This window comes from Chanodichthys erythropterus, chromosome 4 (genome assembly GCF_024489055.1).
Source record: "Chanodichthys erythropterus isolate Z2021 chromosome 4, ASM2448905v1, whole genome shotgun sequence".
Lineage (NCBI taxonomy): Eukaryota > Metazoa > Chordata > Actinopteri > Cypriniformes > Xenocyprididae > Chanodichthys > Chanodichthys erythropterus.
The window spans coordinates 22,312,741-22,338,929 of NC_090224.1; the positions used below are offsets into that span (position 1 = coordinate 22,312,741).

Below are 26,189 nucleotides of genomic sequence, written 5' to 3' on the forward strand. Positions count from 1 at the left end.
AAAATAAAAATAAATAAATAATAATAAAAAAAAAAAAAAATATATATATATATATATATATATATATATATATATATAAATATATATATATATATATATATATATATATAAATATAATATATAGATATATATATATATATATATATATAAAAACCAAAAATTATTCAGACATTTTTTGTATATTTTTACTAGTGGGTGCAGGACACTGTAGTTCATTTATGTAGTGAGTATAGCAAAATAAAGTAAACTGACATATTATACCCAAAAATTCTTCATACAATGGACTACCAGAAAAATTGATAACATTTGGGACAAAAAATTATTCAAAGACTCTGAGATCTTGTCATATTTTATCACCATTTTTTTAAACTATAGTGAATAAACTGAATTAATGAATGAAATGTTCAAGTGTCTGAATACATTTTGGTTTGACTAAATATATATATATTTACATACTGCTGATCTGAATTTAAATACAATTAAATAAATTTAATTACAATTTATGTAATTTTAATATATATTATATAATTATATATTTTGTGCTACCATGATACTTTGATATGTACTATAACCATGTTCATATACTGCAATATTACATGGTACATGCCCTTTAAACAGTAGTATTACCATGGTACCATGTCTCAATATAATGAGTAAAGTGTTACCATAGTATTGATTGATGTCGGTTCATGTTATCTTGATGATTTCACCTTGTGTTTTTCTCTTTTTCTTTAGTTGAGTCCCACTAAATTATAATTCTTGTTTTTTTTGTTTGCTTTTCCCCTATTGTTATGATTGATTGTTGTCAGAAGAGATGGTATCTTGAGTAAAATTCAATGCAAACTATGTTACATCATGTGCAATATGCATATTTGCTATGACTTAAGTCATGATCAACGGAGTTTACTGGGAGTTTTACATCTTTAATCGTGTCTCCCATAATCGCACGCTCTTGAGAATGTCGCACTAATCAACCCAGGACTGCTGGGTTTGCATTATGAAGTGTTTCTGTTCCTGATCATCCTTGCGGCACAAACTGAGTGTTCACCCATCCCAGGACGAAGGAGCTGCTCGTGTTCCGCAGGTTTCTGTGCAGGAAAAGGCGTGGTTTGGTCGGGTCGCTGTAGCTGTGATAGAGGCGGAAGTGAGCGCGCTCCAACTCCCTGAGCAGACTGAACCAATAGCGGACCACCGAAGGCTCGTCTCCGCCCACCTCAAACCCCGCCCAGTGCAGGTGCAGCTCCAGCAGCAGCAGGCCGATGGAGTCCAGCACCTGCTCCAGAATCAGGTTCTCCAGAATCTTCCACTCGGCGCTTTCCAGGTCCACCTTCAGGACATCCACCTGAGAGGAGCGTTCGTTATTACTGACGCGGAAGTGACATCATTAACAGTTTTCTGAATCAAACTGACTAGGATCTTGTTCTCTATAGGTGCTGTATGTTTACAATATTCTGTATTTATATGGATTTACATATTTTCCAAACTGACCCATGTGAATTGTGTAAATCTAAGGGAAGTGTGTCAAACATCTTATCAGATTTGTCATAAGAATCGTTTATTCATTAATAAAGAAAGTCTTTTGCACCAAAATAAAAGTTCTAACATTGAAAAGCAAAGAAATATAGACAAAAATGAATATTAGTCAGCTATTGTAAATTTACTGTTTTTTGTCAAATTTTATTACTATAATTAAATGTTCAGTTTTTACTTTGCTTAAATTAAATACTATTGTACTTTAAGTACAATAGTATTATTGAAATAGCAGTATTTATTGATAATTTATGGATCTAAAACATATTCTGAATAATAAATTCAGTAATAATAAATTCTGAATAATAAATTATCATTATTACAAATATTGTTATAATTAAATGCTCATTATTTACAGTACAATAGTAATATTGCAATACCAATATTTCTTAATTGATTTTAATTTTATAATAAAATATTCTGAATAATAATAGTAATTTTTATTATTATTAAATGCTAATTTTTACTTTACAGAACAATAGTATTATTGCAATAGTAATATTCTTTAACTGATTTGATTTTTATAATTTTAATAAACACTATTCTGAATAATAATTTTAATAATTATTAAATGCTCATTTTTGTACTTTTCCATACAATAGTACTGTTGCAATAGCATTATTAATTGATAATTTATATTTATTGATTATTATTTATGGGTTTTAATTTTTTATAATTTAAATATCTAAAAATATTCTGAATAATAATTAACTATTTAATAATAATTATATATTATAATGATTATTTAATGCTAGTTTTACTTTACAGTACAAAATTGCAATAGTAATATTTATTGATGTGTGATTTTTTTTTTAAATAATAAATGAATAAAATATTCTTCTTAATAATAATAAAATAATACTTTTTATTATTTTAATTGTATAGTCATATTAAATGGGGGGGGGAGTTTTCTGTGTGTTTAGTTCTTAGCCAATCATATGCCAGTATTGTTGGCCACTGGATTAGAAGACTATAATGTAAGTTTGCTATGGTAACAATTATAACAAGTACAAGAATATGCTGTTTTTGTCTTTGCTAAATCTGTGTAACAGATTTTTACAGCATTTTGTGGAAGTCTGAAGGAATACGGCCATCAGCAAGCAAAATGGTACATTCACAGCTTTTCATGACTTCTCTCGGCTCGTTACTTTTCCTCTCAAACCACGATTAATAGTTCAAGCTGCTGTGTGTGTCCTCAGTATCTCTGGGAGCAAGAACTGCTGGAGTGCATCTGATAATCAAAGACACATTGGAAAGACTTCATTAGTGATTTCTAATGGCTTTTGGTCTCTTTCCATGATCGTAAGGGCTGCTGGGAAGGCAGTTTATTATGAGGAGCGTTTAAGGCAAGAATCACTAACACTGTCGCCAAGTATTAAAGTTCAGCATGAACATCGTCCTGCAACTCAGCGTAATCTGACAGATGTGTTATGGGTAAATGTTTAGCTTTTAATTAACTGTAATCTCACAAACAGGTGTTTCACACATTTCTGCCTCTGTTTCTTAAAAGATATAAACACAACACACGCTTCCTTAAAGCCATAGTTCACCTAAAAATGAGCATTTGTCATCATTTTCTCATCCTCGTGTCTCAACTGCATAGCAGCACCCTAGCAACCATCCCATAATACCCTAGCAACCACACAGCAACACCCTAACAATCACACAGAAAAACCTAGCAACCATCCAGAATATCAATCTGATTTTTCTGATAGACTGTATCGCCTTCAAACTTCAATCATTAAAAGTACTTTAAACTGAAAACCTTCCAACTTCAAGCCTTTAAAACTTGTGCTTCCGTGTTCCTCAGAGTGAATAACAGCATTGGAAGTGTTCGTTCCTTTAAGGAGGACGAGGGAAAGTAGGACGCTCTATTGAGGACGAGCTGGTGAAGGTGGGCAGTGCAGAAGACTGACCTGAATTACTGCACACAAACCCATGAGAGATGAAACCAGCAGACCTGCAGCGCGTCCGTCAGAGACTCAAGTCAACCTCTCGCTCGCTTTCTAGAGATTTCTCTCTTGCGTTTGACCCAGAAAGAGTCTCGTCTCTTTCTTAAACTTCAGGACTTTTTAAAATTAATATTAACTGTCTTTAAACTATGAAGACATTTAGTTTAAGCTAGTGCTGTCCAATCGATTATTCGTGATTAATCGCATCTAATATTAACTGTTTTCAAAACATTAAGAAATTTAGTTTAAACTAGTGCTGTCAAATCGATTATTCGCTGTCAAATCAATTAATCATGATTAATCGCATCTAATATTAACTTTTTTTAACCAAGAAGACGTTAAGTTTAAACTAGTGCTGTTAAATCGATTAATCATGATTAATAACATCTAATATTAATTGTTTTAAACTATGAAGACATTTAGTTTAAACTAGTGCTGTCAAATCGATTAATCACTGTTAATCACATCTAATATTAACTTTTTTTAACCAAGAAGACGTTAAGTTTAAACTAGTGCTGTTAAATCGATTAATCATGATTAATCACATCTAATATTAATTGTTTTAAACTATGGAGACATTTAGTTTAAACTAGTGCTGTCAAACTGATTATTCGCGATAAATCGCATCTAATATTAAACTATGAAGACATTTAGTTTAAACTAGTGCTGTCAAATCGATTATTCGCGATAAATCGCATCTAATATTAACTTTTTAAACTATGAAGACATTTAGTTTAAACTAGTGCTGTCAAATCGATTATTCGCGATAAATCGCATCTAATATTAACTTTTTAAACTATGAAGACATTTAGTTTAAACTAGTGCTGTCCAATCGATTATTCGTGATTAATCGCATCTAATATTAACTGTTTTTTAAAACATTAAGAAATTTCTTTTAAACTAGTGCTGTCAAATTGATTATTCGTGATTAATCGCATCTAATATTAACTTTTTAAACTATGAAGACATTTATTTTAAACTAGTGCTGTCCAATCGATTATTCGTGATTAATCGCATCTAATATTAACTGTTTTTTAAAACATTAAGAAATTTCATTTAAACTAGTGCTGTCAAATCGATTATTCGCGATAAATCGCATCTTATATTAACTTTTTAAACTATGAAGACATTTAGTTTAAACTAGTGCTGTCCAATCGATTATTCGTGATTAATCGCATCTAATATTAACTTTTTAAAACATGAAGACATTTCATTTAAACTAGTGCTGTCAAATCGATTATTCGCGATAAATCGCATCTTATATTAACTTTTTAAACTATGAAGACATTTAGTTTAAACTAGTGCTGTCCAATCGATTATTCGTGATTAATCGCATCTAATATTAACTTTTTAAACTATGAAGACATTTAGTTTAAACTAGTGCTGTCCAATCGATTATTCGTGATTAATCGCATCTAATATTAAACTATGAAGACATTAGTTTAAACTAGTGCTGTCAAATCGATTATTCGTGATAAATCACATCTAATATTAACTTTTTAAACTATGAAGACATTTAGTTTAAACTAGTGCTGTCCAATCGATTATTCGTGATTAATCGCATCTAATATTAACTGTTTTTTAAAACATTAAGAAATTTCGTTTAAACTAGTGCTGTCAAATCGATTATTCGTGATAAATCGCATCTTATATTAACTTTATAAACTATGAAGACATTTACTTTAAACTAGTGCTGTCAAATCGATTTAATCGTGATTAATCACATCTAATATATAATTGTTTTAAACTATGAAGACATTTACTTTAAACTAGTGCTGTCAAATCAATTAATCACGATGAATTGCATGTAATATTAACTGTTTTTAAAGTATGAAAACGTTTAAAAAAAATAAAAGTTTAAATTAGCGCTGTCAAAACGATTATTCGCAATTAATGACACCTAATATTAATTGTTATAAACTATGGAGACACTTTGTTTAAACTAGTGCTGTCAAATCAATAAATTGCATCTAATATTACCTGTTTTTAAACAATGAAGATGTTTAGTTTAAACTAGTGCTGTCAAATCGATTAATCGCGTCTAATATTAACTTTTTTAACCATGAAGACATTTTGTTTAAACTCCGTAACTCCATTTGAGCTTGATTTTGTTAAAATGTTAATAATATAAAGACACAATATACAGAGTCTTTTCCATTTCCTGAAAAGTAGCGTGTTTGGAGATACAAGGTTTCGTCCAGACAGCGATCGCGTTTCTTCACACGTGACAGATGTATTTGTTGAGCGCTGTCGTTCCTCTTAGACTCAACACTAGAGCATCAAATCAAACCCTTCATGTGCAGGACATCAGCAGTGTTTTAGCTCTATAAACTAACGCTCCTGTAGTTAATGTGGTAAAGGGGAACATCAGCGATGAATCATCAGGTTCTTCAGCACTCAGACTTCATCTACTGTACGCTGACTCATCATTTATTCAAACCATCTTTCCTCTCCACGGCCAGATAATGATGTTTGAGCGCGAATACAAAATTGAGTTCTAAAAAGGTCAGATTCACTTGAGTTCAAGAAGCAAATCATGCTTGCAGCTTCACTTCAATTTTAATGTTCAAACTAAATTTCTTTAAATAGATGGATAATATTCATTTAAAAAGTCCTAAAGTTTGTTCAGGCTCCATTTATTTAAATATTTTGGAATATTTTAAGTAGTTGCAAGTTCATAAACACTTTGTAAACATTATAAATAAGCTTAATGTAAATTTCAGGCCCTTTTATGCTCAACTTCAAAACAAGATTTAGGCCTAAATGTAATAGTCATAGCCATACAGCAATGCATTCTGAATAATGCATTTTTAAAATTTGATTATTTAACCCCTTAATCCCTGAGGGTATTTTCAAAGTTTTTTTCTGAGTGACACACAAAAAACTTTTAAAATTATTAAATAAAAAAAATAATACATTTGGACTTTCTCATGTTGAAAAATTGCAAATAAAATGTAGATATCTTTCTAATTTAAAATAGAATATCTAATGAAGAAATTAAGGTAGTGGGTTCATTTTTTGGTGATGTTCCTCTATATGTGAGCTGTATCTGGATCAAATTTTGTGGTGATCACATAAAGAAATCAAGAGTTACAGCATTTGGAACAAAGGTAGGCATTTTAAAAATGACATGCACAAAATAATGACTTTGTTGTGATCACATGAAGAAATCAAAAGTTTTTTGTTTTATTTTTTTGTTTTTTGTTTAGCCATTGGCGCCCCCTGATGGGCATTTTTAAAATCGTTCTTTCACGTGGAGTAACTTGTGATCGACGCACGGGATTATGTTGATCTTGGACTCATTTCAATCGGGAGGATCCACTGTAAGTAATCATGTGCCATTTTCTACAATCTATGCACGTTTCATGAATTTATAAGCGGAAATGCCACTTAACTACATTTTACGTGTTATAGTTAGAATCTGCTGTAAATAATGATGTCCAATTTTCCACAATCTAAGCATTTTTCACAAAGTTACGAGCCAAAACTTGACATAAATGCCATATCGGTTTATTATTTACATATGGGTCTTGCGGGGCTTTTTGTACAAAAACTTGCTCAAGTTTAGTCAAAGCCCAAAGCTTGTTATATTATACTTTGTGAGATCTTTCAAAACACGATTATCTGAGCTGTATGATGCTTTTGACACATTGCTGTGCAAAACAAAATTCATAAATTTTTAAAAATTCTTTTTTTCAGCAAATAACAGTATTTAGTTAATCAAAATGGCTACATTCATTGTAAAGTTCACACTCTAAGCTTTCAAATGACACCTATTTTTTGATGATCAAGGCAGGAGTTTTGAAAAATATAATTTTTTTTGTAGCTAGGTGGTGCCCACGAGTTTGTTAAAGCTGCTTAATCCAAATTTTATATGCAAATCAACTGAATAAATGTTAAATTTAGGCCTAAATATGTGATACATTTTATCCTTCATGAGCTTATATGATGGTATAATTGTGAATTTCAGTATCTTAAAACAATGATTAACTAACTAATATAATTTCAGGGTTTAAATCTTTGAAGTAACTTTGAGGTGAAGTAAGTTATTACATTTTAATGAAAGATTATAAACATTTATTAATAACATGCCTTGAACCGTTCAAAATAAGACCAGGATCATGTATTAAGAAACTTATTAGAGTCAGTTTTGATGTAAATTGAAAGCCATCATTCATAAGCACGAGTCATAAATCTATAATAACCGCTTTCATAATTACAAGCACATATTTCATTCCTTTATGCGTTCTCTCCATCTCTATTTCTGTTTCTCAGGCAGATGAGAGTGAATCATCCAACACAAAGACGCTCTTGTGTCTCACGCTGCACACAGATGCTCCTGAAAGCAAACGTAAAGCTTCTGCTGTGTTCGCAGTAAATGATGCGTCTCACACACACAATCAATAACCTGTGAGTACCTGTCTTTGGAGCACCTGACAGAAATGGACACTATAATTGCTTGTGAGTGTGTGTGTGTGTGTGTGTGTGTGTGTGTGTGTGTGTGTGTGTGTGTGTGTGTGTGTGTGTGTGTGTGTGTGTGTGTGTGTGTGTATGTGTTGAATGTCTCTGTGTTCTTTCTTCAAGGACATGAATTTAAAGTGCAAAGACTAAACTTGCTCAGGCAGATGATGGAAAAAATAAGGGTGAAGTTTGAAATAAAAATATATGACTGGTGATTAGAAATTCATAATGGAACAGATATGAGTTCTAAACACTTTTTTCATGCTTTTCTTTAAATGTATTTAATTTAGTTATTCATTTTATTGTAATTTCCTATGTATTATCAACCAGTTATCACTGAATTTAATAAATAAGAAGCATTTCAAGAAGATCAAACCATAAACATTTCATTTATGTATGCATGCAAGTATTTTATTTATTTATTTATTTTCTTTTTTAATCTATTAACCTCTAATTATATATATATATATATGCCATTGTAGTGAGAAAAATAACTTGATTCGAGATATAATTTCAGATATATTATTATTAATTATATTATATTAATTAAATCATTTATACACACGCATATATACATAATTATTAAAAGTAATATATATTTATTTTTTATTATATATTTTATATACATTTTCTTTATTTTTTTTTATTTTTTTATAATTTAGATAATTTATGAACAAAGAAAATAAAAAAGTACTGAAAGATACTGATAAAGTGTTTGTTGTTGTTCTCTGCGGTGTCGCTTCACCTGTCTGTGGCCGAAGTCGTTGAGGATGGCGGCGAGTTTCTTGGTGCCGCTGTGGAGTCTCTGGGCCGGGACGGCGGGGTTCGGGTCCCTCCAGTCGACGGAGAGCCGGTGGAGCCACATGTGTGCGTCCTGCAGGTGAGCTCCTCTGATACTGGGGTCGAAGCAGTGAACCTCACAGCCTGAGCCGGCTAACAGCCGCTCCAGACCATCATCCTCCACTCCTAACCTACAGAAACACACCATCAGAATCTCTCACACTCTCTGTGATTCTGCCACAGTGACGGCTGAACGGGAAGAAGCAATTTTACACCCTTAATCATGTGAAAATCAACAGTGATGTTTGAGTATCATTGAGATACTATTATAGCTAGTATTAATATTTTGAATAGTTTTTTTTCGTATATTTTATTTTTATATATTTGCTGTTTTCATTTTAATTTTAGTTAAAGTTTTAGTAGGTTAATTTTACACATATTATATTAATATTATATATATATATATATACATCTGAATCAATCCCCATATATATATATATGTATATGGGGATTGATTCAGATGTCCAAAATCGATTTGATTCTGATTCACAAGGTCAAGATTTGATCTGATTTCGATTCTTGATTCGATTTTTGATTCAATTCAATTAATTAAATACATTTTCACTGGCCCCATTACAAAAAAGTAATAAATTAATAAAATGGCTATTGTTTTTGTTGTTTTTGACCCCAAAAAGTCGATTTGTGGCTTTTGAAAATCGATATCGAATCAACCACATTTTTATACACACACACACACACACACACACATATATATATATACAGCTATTGAAAAAATTAAGAGAACACTTAACATTGATTTCTGAACTTGGATTGGTCTCTTAATTTATAAAACATAAACAATAAACAATAAAAATACTAAAACTTATATATATATATATATATATATATATATATATATATATATATATATATATATATATATATATATATATATACATATAGTTAACTAAATTATTGTTGTTTTAAGCAGATTTATGTTATAGATTTATGTTTTTAGATTTTAAATCAAGAAATAAATATTTGTAAGAGTGTTGGTCATTTTATTTCAAGAGAATACTTAATTGAAGATATTTATATAAAATTTTTATGTATAATTTTATATATTTATATGTATATAAAGATATTTATATAAAAATTAATTAAAGATAAATATATATATATATATATATATATCTACATATACATAGTTTAATTTGATGTACTAAAATAAACTAAAACTAAAATTCCAAATCTCTCTCTCTCTATATATATTTATTTATACACACACACACATAAAAATAAAGTATGTATGTATAAATATATATAACATAAACTAATAAAAATGGCAAAAACACAAAATTACTAAAACTTAAAAATCACTACTATAGTTATATACTGTAGTTATAACACACACACACACACACACACACACACACATATAAATTATTAAAATATATATAATTATATAGTTTTAGTGATTTTATTATTTTTGTAAATGTTATTAATTTATATATATATATATATATATATATATATATATATATATATATATATATATATATATATACATTTAATGTAATATGGTTTGATTATACAGCGATTTGACGCATTAATACTCATTGATTTAGACTATTCAGCAAACAGTTCTAGCATTCAGTGTAGTATATATTCATTTATATAGTATATAATCATTTCAGACAGTATTATAACATCTAATCCAGTTAATCAAGTCATCTCAAAAATAAAGCTGCAGGTATTTCCATATATAATCTTTAATTTCTGTAAAAACATCTCAAATTTGGACAATCTGATCAGTACCAGGCTGAAAAGCACAGTATATGCTGGTAGTATATGAGTATGCTTTATGAATTCAGCAGCTATCTTCCACACAGTGTACTGCATATTTTGTGCTCATGTACTCATATTTTATGCATACAGAAAATTTGCATACTGTGACCAGTATATATACTGTATGTTACAAAAAGAGCAAGAGTAGTAGGTTGCATGCATATGTGAACATATATCTGTATGTATTTGTTTTATCAGCTTTTATGAGAGTGTGTTTTAGCTGGAGGAGGATCCGCTCTGAAATGAGCTGAACGCCGCGGCAGCGCTGCAGGGGTCAAACGTGCTCGAGATCCGCTCGCATTCGTCATGAATGATTCATTTCGCCTGCTGACTGTAATGAGTCTTGAGTTCTGCTCGGAGGCGCTGATGTTCGCGGAGTCTGTTTGCACTGCAGAGGATTCTGGGATCATTTGAGGTGATCTGACAACTTTCTAGGAGTGCTTTGGCTCTTAAATAAACGCCATTATTGGGATCAGGACCAAATTATGAGCCAATTAAAAAGCGTCAGCTAAATGAATCTCACTCAGGGTCATATTTCATTTCAAAATCAAAAAGAAAAAATAATAAATTATATTTTATAAAGAGAATCAAGCCTTTGTACGTCTTTTAATTCATTTCTTTATGTAAAATTGGGAGTCTGTTTGTTATTATTTATATTTTTATTGATTTATTTTGCTTTTTTCTGTTAAATAAACAGCAATTACTTTCCCAAAAAGTGAATGCGTAATTGTAAATGATTCTCACAGAAATATCTAGAACATCTCTGTCATATTTAATTTTAAAATCAAAAGGAAAAAAAAACATTTTATATATATTTTACATTATACATTTTATTATATTTATATATATATATATATATATATATATATATATATATATATATATATATATATATATATATATATATATATATATATATATATATATAAATAAATTAAGCCTTTGTACATCCTTTAAAATAATTGATTTATTTATTGTCAAAATTTCACTGGGAATCGGACACTTTTATTTCACTTTTATTTTAATTCTGTTAAATAAATGCCATTTTCTTTCCCAAAAAGTAAATGTGTAAATGTAAATAAATATTTCAAAAATATCTAGAACATCTCAGTGTCATATTTTATATTATAAAGAAAATTAAACCTGTATATGTGCTTTTATTTATTTATTTTATGTAAATTTTTATTAAGAAAATTAAGCCTGTGCACATGCTTTAATTAATTGGTTTATTTATTTATTTATTGACATAAAATTTCGCAGGAAATCAGTTAATTTTATTTATTTGTTTGTTTTATTACTTATTTTTTTCTGTTAAATAAATGTCATTATTGGGAAAGTAAATGTAAATGAATCGCAAAAAAATATCCAGAACATCTTTGGGTCATTTTTCATTTTATAATATACAATATTTATACTATAATTAAATTATAAATAATTCTATTTTATAAAGGAAATTAATCTTGTGTACATGCTTTATTTAAGAAAAATAAGCATGTATATGCGCTTTAATTAATTAATTTATTGACTTAAAATATAAATAGGAATTGGTTCATTTCATTTATTTATTTATTATTTATATTTTTTATTTTTATTCTTTGCATTTTTATGTTATTCTCAGGATTAAACACAATTTACCCCACACTATACTCTCTACTATACTGGTGAAATTTTATTTATAAATGGTTGTATTTTTTGTTAATTACAGTACACTAATGAGAACTTGACGAAAAATGTGTTTAATTGTCATAAAAATAATACCACAATGCATCATAATGATCCAGTTTTTCTTTGATTTTGTGTTGAAATATGACTCATTTCTTCATAACATTCCAGAGATGATCTTTGATTTAATATATAAAGTCTGTTCGTGTCAGAAGTGTATAAATGACGTGAGCTGATGAAGTTTGGCTGTATTATGAGGAGAGATGCTGCAGGGCAGGAGTCTGTCAGACCGCGTTTCACATGCATGGATTATAATGCCAGCATTTTAGTTTGCAATGCAACACACACACACACACACACACACACAGAATGTTAATGAGCAGCAAAACCTGCTGATTTTGCATGTCGAGTGCAGGAAGGATATACAGCATGAATCCTGACACGACCCTGTGTGTGTTTGTGTGTTCCTGCAGAATCGCACAAGTGTGTACCTGTCAGCCGCAGTGTTTGTACTCAGTTGTGTGCTGACAGATGTTCTGCATGCACAAACACCTCAGATTTCTTTCAGAAAGTGTCAAAAGTTATCCACCTTATTCCTGCAGCCCATGGCGCTTTGCACAAATTATGGGAATAACTTCTATTAAACTATGTTCGCTCTGTGAACGCAATAAGCATTTTCATTAAAATGACATTATTCTACTCATCCTTCAACCACTGAACATTAAAAGGACATTTAAAAGTGTAAAAGCATCAACAAATTACTGCAACAGATCATGAATAACTTTATTTCCATGCAATATTATGTACAGGTTAAATAACACTTATGTAATATTATGTAACATTTATTTTTTTGTATGTTAATGTTGATTTTTTGTTTTGTTTTTCATAGTGTTAAATATATTGAATCTAATTAGGGTCGATTTGACCCAGGATTTTAACATAATAGAGAAGTAAAAATTTTTAATACACTATAAAAAATGCTGGGTTAAAAACAAACCAAGTTGGGTTGAAAATGGACAAACCCAGAGATTGGGTTGTTTTAGCGGTTGGGTTAAATGTTGCATAGTTTTATTTAACTCAACTGTTGTTTAAAAATGATTGTATTGCTTTGCTTAAAACAAACCCAAAATAGGTTGGAAATTAATATTTATTAATAAGTTTAATGTATAATAATCAAATCAAATTAAATTTATTATTAATAAATGTTTACCTTTTGATTATTATTGTTGATTTTTAATTTCCAACCTATTTTGGTTTCATTTTAAGTCAGGCATATAGTAATTTTTAAACAATAGTTGAGTTAAATAAAACTACCCAGCAGGTTGGGTCAAAACATTTAACCCAATCGCTGGGTTTGTCCATTTTTAGTGTGTGTGAAGAAGCGACAGACTGACCTGAGAGAATAAACGCGGCAGTGTTTCGACTCGATACGCTCGGCCAGACTGAACCGGCGGTCCAAACACAGAACCCAAGACCCATGATCCTCTCTGTCAAACACAGGCAGAGCAGACGCTGGTCTCTCACAGGACACCTTCAAACACACACCGAAGATTCATCATTCATCACGTCCTGCAGGTGACTGATTTAAAGTGACTCTATTATGCTTTTTCGAATCAATTGTGAAAAGAGTCGTCAGTAATTCAGTCTCACTTCCTGCTGAACCTACATAGGTTTGTAACGAATTTGCATAATGGTGTTCATTGGCTGAACAGCATCTCTTTGCCCCGCCCTCAGTCACTGTAGTTGTATCTGAGACTGGAAGAGTTTGGTTCGTGTTGTTCATGTCGAGAAGACGCTGTTTTCTGCTGCCAAAGCAAATCCACTTTGATGAGATTGATACTTTAAAACCGACACCATCGTTACTGTTCGTATCACTGTGTGTCTGTTATGAACATATTTGTTGGTTTCTTGTTTTTTTTTTTTGCTTGTTTTTTTTCTAATTTTATTCTTACTTTAATAAATGTTATTCCTTTTTGACCCTCATCCAACTTGTTGTGTCCATTTTTGTCGCGGCTTGCGAGCCAGCCGTGACAAATGGGGGCTCGTCCGGGATTTGAACTCAAGACCTCTCGCATTCTGATACTATGATACTTATACTGATACTTATATGATAATGAGCATTTGGTTTCTGACCTATTACAGTAGACTTAGGCCATCTGACTTTTCTGCTGCCAAAGCAAATCCACTTTGATGAGATTGATACGTTAAAACCGACTCCATCGTTACTGTTCGTATCACTGTGTGTCTGTGTTATGAACCCCGCATGGGTCATATTTGTTGGTTTCTTGTTTTTTGCTTGTTTTTTTTTCTAATTTTATTCTTACTTTAATAAATGTTATTTCTTTTTGACCCCTATCCAACTTGTTGTGTCCTTCTTTGTCGAATGTGAGCCGGCCGTGACAAATGGGGGCTCGTCCGGGACTTGAACTCAAGACCTCTCGCATTCTGATAGTCAAATATGATAATGAGTGTTTGGTTTCTGACCAATCACAGCAGATTGAGGTCATCGGACTTTTCTCTCAATCACTGTAGTTGTATCTGAGACTGGAAGAGTTTGGTTCGTGTTGTTCATGTCGAGAAGACGCTGTTTTCTGCTGCCAAAGCAAATCCACTGTGCGTATCAAGAGCTGAGATTCAGATATGATAATGAGCGTTTGGTTTCTGACCAATCAGAGCAGAGCAGCTCTCAGAAAGGTGTGGCATAGAGAGGCCAAATCTTTGATTGAACCGTTTCAGACTCTATGAGACATGAGGAGCCTTTAAAACAGCATAATAGAGCACTTTAACTCAGGTATTGAGAATAGCGTTTACATTAAAGCCAGAAGTGAAGCGTGAGACTGTACCTGTGGTGTAGAGATGTATCTGAGGAATCGATCGGCTTCTTCCTGTAAGTCGTGTGTTTCTGCGGCCCACGGTTCAAGGTCAATCTTCCATCTATGAATCTACACAAATACACAGAAAACTGCTGAAAACTCCTCACTGGAGCTTCTTCAGGGTTATAGACCTCAGAAAACTGTCTTTGAGAAATAAATGACCTTGAGTTTTTCTGTCTGAGATTCTGAAAGCTCTTCGTCTTATTTTAATCTTTCTGTAAAGTTGAAGATTCATCAGTGAAGATCTGGAACAGATAAACTATCGTTTATGACTGTCTGAGAGCTCGAGATTGTGTTTTGTTTTGCTTTATAGTTTTTATAGATATTCTGAACTAGCTGTTTCAGTTTTAGCTTTTTTAATTTTAGTACTTTGACTTAAACATTTATTTCAATTGCTATTTTTTGTTTTACGTTTAAGGTTTAATATCACCTAATATTTATAGTTTTTTTTTTTTCAGCTTTATTTCAATCACCAAAAATTATTTTTTTGTTGTTTTAGTTTTAGTTAAATATAACAACACTGGTCTTAAAATACTGTATTAAACAGGTGAACTTTAAATAATTTTATTAGTTTTGTGTAGATTTTTCTTTTCTTTGCTTTTTTCATGTTTCCAGATGCTGGACTAACTTATAAAGAAGCACTAATTTATTGATTTGTTTGTTTATTTAATATTTTTATTTATTAATACTAATAGATTAGTGCTGTCAAATGATTAATCACATCTAACATAAAACTGTGTGTGAGTATATATATATATATATATATATATATATATATATATATATATACATAGATAAATTTGGCAGCATTGTTATCTTTACAAACTTGTGTGTTAGATGCAATTAATGGTGAAAAACCGATTTGGCAGCACTGTTGTTTTTACAAATGTTTACGTTAAATGCGATTAATCGCAAATAATCGATTTGGCAGAACTGTCATCTTTACAAACTTTTACGTTAGATGAGTTTAATTGCGAATAATCAATTTGGCAGCACTGTTATATTTACAAACTTTTACGTTAGATACGATTAATCACAAATAATCGATTTGGCAGCACTTATCTTTACAAACTTGTGTGTTAGATGCGATTAATCGTGAATAATCGATTTGGCAGCACTTATATTTACAAATGTTTACGTTAGATGCGGTTAATCGCAAATAATCAATTTGGCAGAACTGTCATCTTTACAAACTTTTACATTAGATGCGTTTAATCGTGAATAATAGATTTGACAGCACTGTTATGTGATTAATCGCAAATAATCAGTTTGACGGCATGGTTATCTTTACAAACTGCTATGTTAGATGCGATTAATTGCAAGTAATCGGTTTGACAGCACTGTTATTTACAAACTTTTATGTTAGATGTAATTAATTGCGATTAAATCGATTTGAGAACACCATAATATTTAGAAACTTTTACATTAGATGTGATTAATCGAGAATAATCGATTTGACAGCACTGTTATTAATTCATTCTTGTGAAAATGTCATGAAATTGTAATGATCTATGTTTTCAGGTGCTGCACTAACACAGAAACTCTCAAAGAAATAATTTATTTTAAATAATTTAATAACTTAATTTTAATCTTTATCCAACTGAAACCAAACGTGTTGTCTTGAGAATATTGCTCACAATCATAATCAGTTTGTGTCCTCAATATCACTTTTGTATAATCCCTGCCAGTTCCTGGTCATGTGACAGGAAGTGATGTCATTTTGGTGGGAAAACAGTGGCACAAACATCAGTAAGTGTCTGTTATCAATATTATCACACATTTGTGATGTTGGTTTGTTTCACTCTAAATCAAACTCTGTCAGAAGTGTTGGTGTATTTCAGAGTTGGAAGGATCAGTTATTTCCAGCTTGTTTTACTCTATTTCTATTTTTATTAGTCAGAGAATTCCAGATCCACAGACGCTGTGGCTTTTATTAGAGCTGCATTTTTCCGTCCCTCTTACAAATGTCAAACAAACCCGAGTTCAGCATGAGAACAACATCTTGGTCGTTTCAGAAAACAGTTGCACTGCTTCATCATCATCATTCTGCCGGGTTACTTCATACATATTAGTCAATGTTTTCTCTTGTAGTTCCTCTTCTAAATAGAAACAAGAAATATTGCCTTTGCATCCGGCTGAAATAAAATAAATTGAGGTTTGTATATATTTTATTTTATTTTTTATTATTTCAGTTCATTTTAAAGTTAAAATAAACTTTAGACAATAGTTAACTTTATTTCAAGCAGAGTTATTATAGTTAACTAAAACTGAAACTAAAACCATAAAACATTTTTGTTATTTGAAATAAAATAAACGTTAACTGAAATGAAATAAAATAAAATATAAACAACTTAAAGGTGCCCTAGAACTTTTTTTAAAAAGATGTAATATAAGTCTAAGGTGTCCCCTGAATGTGTCTGTGAAGTTTCAGCTCAAAATACCCCATAGATTTTTTTTAATTCATTTTTTTAACTGCCTATTTTGGGGCATCATTATAAATGAGCCGATTCAGGGCTACTGGCCCTTTAATTCTTGTGCTCCACGCCCACGGAGCTCGCGCTTGCCTTGAACAGTGCATAAACAAAGTTCACACAGCTAATATAACCCTCAAATGGATCTTTACAAAGTGTTCGTCATGCATGCGACATGTATGCGTCCGATTATATGAGTATTGTACTGTTATATTGTTTACATTTGATTCTGAATGAATCTGAGGCTGTGATCCGTGGCTAAAGGCTAATGCTACACTGTTGGAGAGATTTATAAAGAATGAAGTTGTGTTTATGAATTATACAGACTGCAAGTGTTTAAAAATGAAAATAGCGACGGCTCTTGTCTCCGTGAATACAGTAAGAAACGATGGTAACTTTAACCACATTTAACAGTACATTAGCAACATGCTAACGAAACATTTAGAAAGACAATTTACAAATATCACTAAAAATATCATATCATGGATCATGTCAGTTATTATTGCTCCATCTGCCATTTTTCGCTGTTGTTCTTGCTTGCTTACCTTGTCTGATGATTCAGCTGTGCACAGATCCAGACGTTAATACTGGCTGCCCTTGTCTAATGCCTTGAACATGAGCTGGCATATGCAAATATTGGGGTCATACATATTAATGATCCCGACTGTTACATAACAGTTGGTGTTATGTTGAGATCTTTTAAACAAATGAGATTTATATAAGAAGGAGGAAATAATGGAGTTTGAGACTCACTGTATGTCATTTCCATGTACTGAACTCTTGTTATTCAACTATGCCAAGATAAATTCAATTTTTCATTCGAGGGCACCTTTAACTAAATTTAGCTTAATTTGATGAAAATGTATTTAAAAAAAAAAAACTTAAATAAAAAAAAACTTAAAAGAAAAAATATATGCAACAAAATTGAAATGAAAACGGAAAATATTAACATAAAAATGGATTTAAAATACTGAAAGAAAACATAATAGTATCTCGATTATACTAAAGTAACGCTGATTTCAAGTAATGAAAATGTTTTGTTTTTTTTAATGGTTTTTGTTTCAGTTAACTATAATAACCCTGCTTGAAATAAAATAAAATAAATATTAACTGAAATTTCCGTACATACATATATAAACATTTTTTTCAGTTAAAGTTATAGTGATTATGTTGTGTTTTTGTGTTTTAATTCTAATTAGTTATCCCACACAGAACATGTTCTTATAATATGCTTTTTTATCTGATTTTCAGGGGTCTTAATATTGTTCTAGGACCAACAGAAGACGTGGATCCATGAACGTGTCTCACTTGGCAAAATCTGAACGTGCAGCTCTGTTTTCACAGCTGGATTCAATCAATTCCTTCCTGCTGCCGCTCTTCAGATTCAGAGCTCGTATTATACAAACACTCGCTGTGAAACATGCAAACACATTCAGCGCTCGTTTACAAACTGCGATTTTTAAATTAAGAGTTTGATATGGTAGATATCATTAGATCGTAGATATCAAGGGAATATCATTAACCCAAATATAACAGCAGTTCACTGCTGTCAAACGATTCTTCTGTGTATAAAAGATGATGCAGTTTCATTCTGTGAAGTTTGATCCATCCAGGTCTTATTTGATCAAAAATACAGTAAAAATGTGAAATATTTTTACTATTTAAATCAGCTGTTTTCTATGTGAATATATAGTAAAGTGTAATTTATTCCTGTGATCAAAGCTGAATTTTCAGCATCATTACTCCAGTCTTCAGTGTCACATGATCCTTCAGAAATCATTCTAATATGCTGATTTGCTGCTCAAGAAATATTTATCAGTGTTGAAAACAGTCATATTTTTGTAGAAACTGTGATACATTTTATTTTTCAGGATTCCTTGATGAACAGAAAGTTCAAAAGAACAGCATTTATTTGAAATAGAAACATTATACATGTCTTTACTGTCACTTTTGATTAAATGCATCATGTTACTGAATAAATATGGCGTTCATATGTTAATGAGCACATGATTGTAACATTGTACTCATGCATATTCATGTACGAGTCATTTTAGCAGTAAATAATGCACTGAAGGGGATCTTTGTGTGGTGTTAGACTCAAAGGTCAGAGGTCAAGAGTGTGAAAGTCTTCAGAAGAGCATGAATACGCTTTTGTTTAAGAGTGTTTCTGACATGCACAGTCAGCAACATAAACAGGATACCAGGCGAAAATGGAGAACAGAAGTGCGTTTCATGGATCCTATTAATCTGTGGAATAAATTCTGTCTAAAGTTGCTTCGTTCTCCATCATCTGAGAGTCTGATCGTGTTTTCTGTGCATCAGCATGCTGTAACTCTTTCTAGTAAGAATATAGATCAGTGCTTCTTCACCGAGGGGACTCAAGATGACTTAAAATGATTTCAAACAAGCTAATATGTAAACTGACATTCCCTCAACAACTGCTGTTTTATTTTCCGTTCCAAACCTGTTTTTCATCTGCTGAACACAAAAGAATATATGTTGAAGAATGTTGGTAACCAAAGACCATTGTATGGTCGAAATATATCATGTAAGTCAAAGGGAACCGAAACTCTCCGGAAGGATTTATAGTCTCGACTGGAACCAAACGGGGTTCTTACAGTCTTGGAAAACCTCATATATATAAATTCATTTTTAAAAAATACGATTTTTAGACCTGGTAGTGTCATGGAATTCAATAAAATCTAAAAAAAAAAAAAAAACTATTTTTATAATGATTATTATTATTCACTTTTAGTTATGTCATGTTATATTGCTTTTATATTTGTGAGTTAAAATAATTTACAAAAACCCTTTATTTACAAATGACTAAAGTTGTGTAAATTCATCAATAATAAATAGTGCAAACCCTGATGAACATTCAGTAACTCAAAATTATTAGTAGTATTTATTATATAGTAATTATTTTAGTATTTTTTAAATTTTTTAATTTTATAATTATTTCATTGAATTATTTTAATAATTTATTTATTATTAATTTATTTGAATTCATTGAATTATTTATATTTGTGTTATTTAATTATTTTAATATAGTGCTACTCCTTCTTTATGTAAATACAATTTTTATTTAATTATTAATAATTATTTATTTTATTATTTTAATATAGTGCGACTCAGTTTGTAAATAATAGTTTAATTTAATTATTTTTAAATATTTTATTTAATTATTTTAATATAGTGCCACTCCTAGTTTATGTAAATAAGTTTAACTTATTTTATTTGAATTAATTTAATTATTTATAATAGTTTTATTTAATAATTTTAATATAATTTCATTCCTAGTTTATGTAAATAAAAATGTCTAAAAATTGACCAACTTTGTCATTACAGCAGAAGTATCAGAAATCTTGTGGCGGGTCCTTGACTGCTGAGTTTTGAGATCTGAATGCAGTCATTTACATTAATATCAGTTTTCTCACCCGTCTGTGATGTTTCAGCGGCCGGCAGCACGTGGATGCGGCGTCAGCCAAAGGTGTCCTGGTAACGGCCTTCTGATGCCTGCGATTCGGGGTCTGTTTCTGGAGTCGAACCGCCGCCGTCAGACACAAGCCCTTGAGCTCCACATAGACGTGAGCGCAGATGCACAGCAGAGACAGCAGGAGACTCACGCGCAGCAGCAAACACTTGTTCATCCTCTTCCTGAAAGTACACTGCAGTCTCATCTCACGTCTCGCTCATTTTTCAGTCGTGTGCGTCTCCATCCGGACTCTGCTATACATTTTGTACTGTTAGATATTCATGCAGATGATATTAAAGGGGTCATGACATGGAGTTATGATCCTTGAGGTTCACTGCTTCATCTTTTAACAAATGTTTGTTTGCAAACTCTTCATTACACTGGGACTCAGTCAAATGCTCCGAACAAACATGCAATCCTCTGACGTGATCCGGGACAGCTTCAGTGGTTATAAAAGAAGCACTCTTTACTTGCATCCTGTGTAATTCAGTCACAATTTGAAAAAGTTTTTGTTTTTCATGAGACTTTTTCTACTTTTCCATATACAATAAGTGCTTCTCTGCCGCCATCTAGGGCTAATTTTAAATTATAGATTTTTGTGTGACTGAAGTGAATGAAAACATCCTGTAAAGTTTTAAATCTGAAAGTGAACCGTATATAGTTATTGTCTTTCAAAAGTAAGAGTCGACTCTGAGTCAATTAAACGAGTTGTTTGTAAAACAAATCCCCAGCTGCTTCGTTGTGATGTCACAACAAGACATTAGCAACATTGCACACCCACTTTTTGCATTTGCAGAAGGCAGGGAAAATTATTTTTTTTAACAATACCACAGCAGTACAATCTTTTGTTGTGTTCCTGTCATTTTACTGACAACTGCTTCTCAATCCTTGAGTTTAACGCAGAATTTACAAAACGCTTGGTCTTAAAATATGGATCAATGCCCAGTTTATTTGGATCAGCTTGCTCCTCTGAATCTCAACCTGTAAATATGATTAATAATTGATGTTTATACTTTCTAGCAATCGTTCAAAATTCATACAGATGTACAGTACAGTCTGTATGTCTCCTGCTAACCGGCTAACTCACATTTCTGTAGTTCTGCTCTTCAGATGTGGGTCCAATATTGTCTAAAAATGTGTCTATTACAGTTTTTCTCAAATGCTAAAACACAAAAGCCAATCCTCTAAACCAAATGACCAGTTGTCTAAACACGTTTACTAAATCTAGCCATCATTTTCCAATATCATAAACACATTTGACATGAAGACACAATTCACAAAACACAATCCTCCGTTCTCATAAATCTTAACATATTTTTCACAAGTCGCAAAAGAACTCTGCTCATATTCTCAAATGAAAGCTCATGTGATGCAAAATGTTTGACACAGTCAGCAATATTTGAACACAATGAACACACCTGGCGTCATTCATTACACACAACGACTCAAAATTGAAGACACTTGTTGCTAATGCTGTGACCACATGTATAAAAACAAGTTCAGAGTGCACAGTTTGCTGAAGATTCCAAACAAACAAAATGGATGAAGGCAGAGTCAGGGGAAGAGGAATTCAAGTCAGAGGAGGACCAACAAGGGAGAGGAGGGAGAGCAAGACAACCTCGCACCATCATTACGGACGAGATGCGAGCAACAGTCATTGTCCATGGCATGACAATGGCTGAAGCAAGACTACGAGTCCGTCCAAACCTGAGTAGGTTCACCGCGGCCACCATTATCAGGGCATTCAGACAACACAACAGGTATTGTACTCTATTGCTTGCTTTGTCACAATACAATTTTACAAGCCTGTGAAAGTAGTCTGTTGGTTTCAGATCAGTTGTTACTGTATTGTAAAACATGTCAATTGACAACACATGTTTCTTTCTTTAGAGTTGAAAGAATGCCACATAGAGGTGGGAGGGTTGCCATATTTACAGCGGCACAAGAAACCCTCATTGTGGATATGGTTCGTGAGAACAACCTCATCAGACTCCGGGAGATCAGAGACAAAGTCTTTGAGAGCATTGATGATGTCAGCTTGGCCACAATAGACCGAGTTCTCCGGCGCCAAAAGATGCGGATGAAACAGGTCTATAGGGTTCCCTTTGAGCGCAACTCTGCGCGACACAAAGACCTACGTTACGAGTATGTGCAAGTAAGTATACATCCATGTTCACAGTACAGTTAGCGGACATACTGTGTCGATCAGTGGCCTACATTACTTCTGGACAATACTGTGCTACCTGACTGACTGTTGTTCTGAACACCTGTGCACTTTCACATTTTCACAGAGGATATTACAGTTGGACGCGATGGCCAGACCTCATGAGTACCTCTTTCTGGATGAGGCTGGCTTCAACCTGCAGAAACGAAGGCAAAGAGGCCGTAACATCATTGGCCAAAGAGCCATCACTGAGGTTCCTGACAGTAGTGTACATGCAGAATTTACTTATACTCTTCATATGAAACTCACAAATCTAAATGCCTAATCCTCTGCAGAGATCTAAGAACATCCATTACTGTAAAGTTTCTAAAAATATGCACTGGCAGTTATGAAACGAAGAACCTTCTCACAAATTGAGCATTGTGTTTCCAGTTGTTTTGCTGTAGTGTGTAATGATGTGTATAGTGTTTACATTTTTGAAATTGGTGTGAAAGTTTGAGTTTTGAAGTGAGAAGGTGTGGTTGTGTTTATGTAGCTTTAGAAAAGGGTGTTGTGTTTAGACATTGGGGAACGTGGAGGAAACGTTTGTGAAATGTGTTTTAGCGTTTGAGAAAAACTGTAATGCAGCTTGTCTGCATTACTTGGAGTAATGATCAAGGATGAAGCACGACTTTTGTTTACAGAGTGTAATGCATGATCGGTTATTCACCTTTGTGCTCGGCTAACGTGTGAGTTTACAACATACAAAACAAATTTGTGTTATTACAGTAGAGTAGAGCTCTATCTGTATTGTAATGGTATGTTAAGATGCCAACTAATATTAGTTGAAGTAATCTCTCTGAAAACAGTAAGCACTCATTGTAATGTCAAACTAAACTAATGATATAGCCAATTTTTACTTTAATAGTTATGACGAAAAAGTCTGGCCTAAATGAGACTCCCAAAACAATATTAAAAAGGCATAATAAGGGCACTTGAAAAAAGGTTTCTGTGTAGAAGTGATAGTTTTTCTTAATCTTCAACCTTGTAGTTTTACAAATCATCACATTAAAAATAACATTAAAAATGGATAATATTTAGGTTTTAAGTGCTGGAAAAAGTGTGAAAAGTCCTTGAAGATTGCTTGAATTTCACTCTCAAACGTTTGCACGAACCCTGAAATTAATAATGTAAAAGCATTCGAGTATTTCTACCACAATACCACGTTACTACATTAAACCCATGGGGATTTGTGGGCTGGAGAGCATTAACTTGTTCGTGGCACAGTGTTTCTCCTGGTTTCAGCACTATTTGATCTGATATCTGTGCTCTAAAGCAGAGGATTCTGCGCTGAATTTGCACTGTTATTAATTTTGCAGCCTATTCAAATGTGGGTGGGGCCTGCGGTGACAGTGGGCGTGGCCTACGGTGCGATGATGTTTAACTATTCGCCTAAGTCTTGTTTTGGAGGCGGGAATATGCAAATTTATTTGCCCATGTGACGTCTCAGATCCCGCAATATCAAAACAAGCTGTTTTCTGAGCTTGATTAAATAAATGCTTGTTTATAATGAGGAAGATATGAAACTTGCAGGATGTTTTAATGGTTCAAAGACCTCTTATATGTCAAAAGATCAAGGCAAATTTTAATTTTTTAATATCATGACCCCTTTAACACGTGTTAGTGACAAAGAAACACGGAGTAAACTAAAAATGTCAACTTTTTGCATTAATTGTCTTTATAGTTTTCATATTTTACACTGATTTATTTGACAAAAAAATCATCTATATTTGGATTCGATTCCATCAAGATCCAAATAAATAAAATTAGAATAAAGTACTTTTTGTACAGTTTTTCAGTCTCTGGATTTACAAAAACAGACATTAACACATGATTATTTCATACTTAAAAATAATTTCTTTTAAAAATTAAAATATTGTTCACCATTACTGTGATATGAAACTATTAAAACTAAATGGTAACACTTTACAGTAAGGTTTCATTAGTTAACACAGGTTAACTACAAGTTCTAAAGCATTTATTAATCTCATATAATGTTAATTTCAACATTATTACAATCAAAAGTTGCATCTCCTAATATTATATTTATTAACTAACATTAACAAAGATTAATAAACGCTGTAAAAAGGTATTTCTCATTGTTAGTTAATGCATTATAAACTAATGTGACCTTACTGTAAAGTATTTTCGCCCTCCTCTTTCAGCCTGTGCTTCTTGATCTTCTGCTCTTCATGTCTGAGCTTTTGCTTCATTCGCTTCTGTCTTTCTTCTGTGCATTCAGACGCTCAGAAAGTCTTCGTATACGGAGTCCAGAGTTGGTAAACATCTTCTCACGCTGCTGCTGCGAGTGTTTGAGCGCAGGAGAAAACTGCAGTCGTCACTCGGAGGTCAGGAACTCCCTCTTTAGACCGCACCTCTCTTCATAAACACACACACATGTTTCCAGAGCCTCTCTCCACCCGTATGCTCCTGGACAGCTGAAGCTCTGTAACTCTAGACAAAGACACACACTCTCTCCGCCCCTCAGCACAATCACAGAATCACAGACAGTCTGATCCTGTTTTCTTTGCTTCAGCATGCTGTAACTCTTTCTAGGGAGCAAGTCAAGCTTTAAAATCAGCCAATAATCAGTAAGCTGACAACATATTTCTTATTTTAATTGGTTCTTTGTAGCTTTTTTGGAGGAAAAAAACAGCTTAATTTTATTCAGAGGCCCAAACGGAGCAAAAATATGCAAAAATGCTACAGATGCTGATATGGACAAAAAGTTATGAAATTCTGATGCTTGTAATGTAAATGAATGAGATCTTTATAACAGTATAGCACATAAAATGCAAGACTGACACCTGTTGGTGATTTTAGGAATTACATTTCAGGTAAAGTGCCATATATCCCAATCATATTTCCCCCCAAAATCAGAAGGAAAAACAGAAATCATATTAAGGCCTGTCTTACAACAATTAAAATGGTGAC

At 32.2% G+C, this 26,189-nt stretch overlaps 1 protein-coding gene across 3 annotated transcripts; it reads right to left on the bottom strand.

Annotated features, from left to right (window-relative positions):
* Positions 1 to 202: 202 nt before the first annotated feature.
* Positions 203 to 25,546, bottom strand: mettl24 (methyltransferase like 24). 3 transcript variants are annotated; one of them, XM_067383341.1, is made up of 6 exons: positions 25,392 to 25,546; positions 21,015 to 21,234; positions 15,077 to 15,175; positions 13,628 to 13,764; positions 8,689 to 8,914; positions 203 to 1,342 (listed from the first exon to the last, which is right to left on the bottom strand). In XM_067383341.1, exons 1-6 carry the CDS (start codon positions 25,466 to 25,468, stop codon positions 1,019 to 1,021), a joined length of 1,083 nt encoding a protein of 360 aa, XP_067239442.1. In that variant the 5' UTR covers positions 25,469 to 25,546; the 3' UTR covers positions 203 to 1,018. The 3 variants fall into 3 exon arrangements, with proteins under 3 accessions (XP_067239442.1, XP_067239444.1, XP_067239445.1); XM_067383343.1 differs by having other exon boundaries at positions 21,015 to 21,303; positions 25,392 to 25,520; XM_067383344.1 differs by lacking the exons at positions 21,015 to 21,234; positions 25,392 to 25,546 and having other exon boundaries at positions 8,689 to 8,909; positions 15,077 to 15,153.
* Between the last annotated feature and the right edge of the window lie 643 nt (positions 25,547 to 26,189).

What these genes read in the sequence shown, in the direction of transcription:
- mettl24 (XM_067383341.1), bottom strand. Translation starts at nt 25,468, where the DNA reads ATGAAGCAAAAGCTCAGACATGAAGAGCAGAAGATCAAGAAGCACAGG. An exon ending in CGCTGAAACATCACAGACGG is followed by an intron (nt 15,176 to 21,014) that starts GTGAGAAAACTG and finishes GTATTTGTGTAG; the next exon opens with ATTCATAGATGGAAGATTGA. An exon ending in GATACATCTCTACACCACAG is followed by an intron (nt 13,765 to 15,076) that starts GTACAGTCTCAC and finishes GTGTGTTTGAAG; the next exon opens with GTGTCCTGTGAGAGACCAGC.